Here is a 3,823-nt window from a genome sequence, read left to right as displayed (position 1 = left end):
TTTATTTTATTTTTTGAGACAGAGTCTCGCTCTGTTGCCCAGGCTAGAGTGCCATGGCGTCAGCCTAGCTCACAGCAACCTCCAACTCGTGGGCTCAAGCGATCCTCCTGCCCCAGCCCCCAAGTAGCTGGGACTACAGGCATGCGCCAGCATGCCCAGCTAATTTTTTCTATATATATATTTTTAGTTGTCCATATATATTTGAAGACAGCATCTCACTCTCTTGCCCTGGGTAGAGTGCCATGGTGTCAGCCTAGCTCACAGCAACCTCAAACTCCTGTGCTCAAGCGATCCTCCTGCCTCAGCCTCCCAAGTAGCTGTACTAACAGGCTCATGCCAGTACGCCCAGCTAATTTTTTTCTATTTTTATCTGCCTGGCTAATTTTTTCTATTTTTAGTAGAGATGGGGTCTCACTCTTGCTCAGGCTGGTCTCAAACTCCTAAGCTCAAGCAATGCTCCCACCTCGGCCTCCCAGAGTGCATAAATACACTTTATTAAGGCATGACATAATCAGCAAAGCTACGACATGTCTGGCATAGCAACAGCTAGCTAGAGCCAGATAGGGGTTGCCCTCTATCTAAAAATTTTAAAATATAAGAAACTACTTACCTCTTCATCTGATTCCTCTTCAGCAGAATTTTCGAGTCCTAATTCAATCAGATATAAAACCATGCAGAGTACATGTTCTGATAGATTTTGATGATCCATCAAAATCTTTAAAAAGGGAAAAAAATGCGTCATAATTACTTTTTCCACAAAATGTATTTCATTTAAAGATCAAAAAGCATTTTAATGTTATAGATGAAAATAACATAATCAGGTACATAAAAATGAGATATGTAAGTAAAGCTATATCTTGGTGAAAAGACAAACAAAACCAAAACACCAGGTTTCCTCTCAAGATCACATAGTACTTTAAGCAATATCTAGAAATATTAGTTCACAGGTTAACATATCAAATAGCCCACTAAAACCATCAATATTAATATACCAGTATCTAATAAAATAATTAACAAGAACATTTTACATCATAATTTGCTAACTCTTCTTCTGAAAAGGATATCAGATAAATAACTTTATTAAATAGAATAATTCAGGCAAATGTGTCTGGGAGCACAATAAGTGTTTATGGTACATTAATTTTCTTAAAATCTGTCTTTAAAATTAAAGCTCTGAGCCTCTGAATATTTTAAGCAGCTGTATATGTATGTATGTCAGCGTGTGATTTATATGGATGAGAAAGGAAGAAGAAATGCAAGTGGTTAGTAGAGAGGCTTTTGAGGAAAATTCAATAAACCTGACCTTATATATGTATTACACAATGCAAGCCCTACACACCTTACACAGGATTTCAGGGCTACCTACACCAATCACTCATTCAATATGATGCAACAGACCACTAGCCAGAAGATACATAAAATACCATAAGAAAAAAATGGCCTGGCGGCTATCATCTTGTTATCATTACAAAAAGGTCATCTGGCCAAATGTTGAAAGGGATGAGAGGAAGAGGCTCTCCAGGGAGTGGCAATTTCAGTTGCTGGTGAGATAGCAGAGAACAAAAAAAGAGGACAAGCTAAGCCGAGCTTCACAGAAACTGCCCAAATGGCTGAGGAGACTGGGAAAGGAGGTTTCAGTCAGTTAAGACCTAATCCATTGTTACTAAAGAATCTTTCAATTCAACGACTTTCTAATTTTTTTTGACAACTGAGATGTTTTTCTATTCATCTGTCGTGTGGCAAAGAGGTGAAGAGCATAGGCTTTCAAAATCTTTTTAAAACCTGAAGTTTAACAAAAATTCTGTCTATACCTATTTGATCTTGATCAACAGACTCTGGCCTTAGTTTTCTCATCTCTGAAACTGGAATGATAGCCCAGAATTGTTGTGAGGATTACACGAGTTAACATCTGTCATTTGCTTAGTATATTATCCAGCAACTGGTATTCAACAAATAGTAAGTGGGTGTTGCCAATGGTGTGAAGAGCAGGAGGGGACTGAAGGCTGGAAGATGACAGAAGTCATTCTTGCTGATCCAGTATGTTACACTGACAGAAGCAAGGCTCAGCCACACATCAGCTAGTATAAGCAATACTAGAACACAAACCACAAACTTCCAGACCGTCGCCTATCATTACTACAACTACTAATAAATAAAATATTGCTGGCTAAATTAAGTTTGACTTGAAATCCTGTAGCATTACAGCTCTGACTAACTTAAAAACTAAGGAGAAAAAAATCCCTTTATAAAGCACTACAAGGAAAAAAAACTAAAAATGGTTTTTCCAGGGAGTTTTATTTTAACATGTTCTTTAACGTTAAACGTGGCAAGGGATATAGGTGATTTTCTGAGATTGATTTTTAGGAAGTTGACTTGCCAATGCAATGTCAATTAGAAAAGTGGTTTTTGTTTTAGTTTTTGTCTTCTTCTTGAGACAGTCTTGCTCCATTGCCCAGGCTGGAGGGCAGTGGCCTCATCACAGCTCACTGCAACCTCAAACTCCTGGGCTCAAGCAATTCTCCTGTCTCAGCCTCCAGAGTAGCTAAGAATACAGATGCGCACCACCACACCCAGCTAAATTTTCTCTCTTTTGTAGAGACCAGGTCTTGCTCTTGCTCAGGCTGGTCTGTGGTTCACACCTTTAGTTTCAGTGCTTGGGAGGCCAAGGCAGGAGGATTGCTTGAGCCCAGACATTAGGGACTAGTCTGGGCAATACAGCAAGACTCCATCTTCAGAAGAAATAAAAATAAAATTAGCTGGGCATGTTGGGACATGCCTGTAGTCCCAGCTATTTGGGAGGCTGAGACAGGAAGATTGCATGAGCCCAGGAGTTTGAGGCTACAGTGAGCTAAGATTGTGCCAGTGTACTCCAGCCTGGGCAACAGAATGAGACTATTTCTCAAAACAAAAACACTTTTCTGGCCAGGTGTGGTGGCTCACGCCTGCAATCCTAGCACTTTGGGAGGCCGAGGTGGGAGGATCTCTTGAGCTCAGGAGTTTGAGACCAGCCTGAGCAAGAGTGAAATCCTGTCTCTACTAAAAATAGAAAAAAATGAGCCGGGCATGGTGGCACACATCTGTAGTCCCAGCTACTTGGGAGGCTGAGGCAGGAGGATCCCTTGAGCCCAGGAGTTTGAGGTTGCTGTGAACTGGGCTGACACCACAGCACTCTAGCCCGGTCTCAAAAAAAAAAAAAAAAAAAAAAACATTCTTTGATGCTGTCACATAGGGACCGCACTCAAACCCCTACATGTCACATTCCTGATCAGAAGAAAAAAGCAAAGAGAACCACCCCAACCTAAGGGTCACTGGCCGGCATAGCTGTCATTTTAGTGGGTTCTAGGGTTGTTCAGTCCCTGTAGTTCATTCCATCCCTCCTGTAGTTCCACAGCATTTCACTTCTTGTTCTACAGAAGCTATAAATAAATATTCCCTTCAGTAGGTGGATAAGGTAAAAAGTTTCTCACAAAGAATGGTGTAGCTATTCCATTATTTTCAACTTGGATTTCAAATATATGCGATTATAACATATCCTCATACATTTTAAATGTATAAATACACTTTGCTTTATAAATGATACTTTTATGTAAATATCCTATGGCACTTTTATTCGAAAATTATGAAAATAAATTCTAATCTAAGTCTTTATATTCAAATTACTACTGTACCTTGTAAAGCAGAGTGAATACCACAATGTGTAAAGTTTTACAGTGCAAAAGTCTCATAAGACCTTTATAGCTAGGATGGAGTGACGTCCTTTTCTTATAGGGTGGCCAGGGATTTCCAGGGAATTTTCCACTCTGTTTTAAACTGTAAAATACAA

The 3,823-nt window shown here is 39.7% G+C and overlaps 1 protein-coding gene across 1 annotated transcript in view; it reads right to left on the bottom strand.

Moving 5' to 3' along the window:
- UBR3 (ubiquitin protein ligase E3 component n-recognin 3 (putative)) overlaps positions 1–3,823 on the bottom strand; it is a 201,642-nt gene that overhangs the window by 95,192 nt on the left and 102,627 nt on the right. The window contains exons 20-21 of the mRNA XM_012650681.1: positions 3,669–3,810; positions 611–715 (exon numbers count right to left, since the gene is read on the bottom strand). Of these exons, the coding sequence (XP_012506135.1) occupies positions 611–715; positions 3,669–3,810 (247 nt within the window). The remainder of the gene's footprint in view (positions 1–610; positions 716–3,668; positions 3,811–3,823) is intronic.

The sequence above is a fragment of the Propithecus coquereli genome, unplaced genomic scaffold (assembly GCF_000956105.1).
Source record: "Propithecus coquereli isolate 6110/MARCELLA unplaced genomic scaffold, Pcoq_1.0 Scaffold34, whole genome shotgun sequence".
Taxonomy (NCBI): domain Eukaryota; kingdom Metazoa; phylum Chordata; class Mammalia; order Primates; family Indriidae; genus Propithecus; species Propithecus coquereli.
The sequence above is the reverse complement of the archived record's forward strand: the minus strand, read 5'-3'. Positions and strand labels throughout refer to the sequence as shown.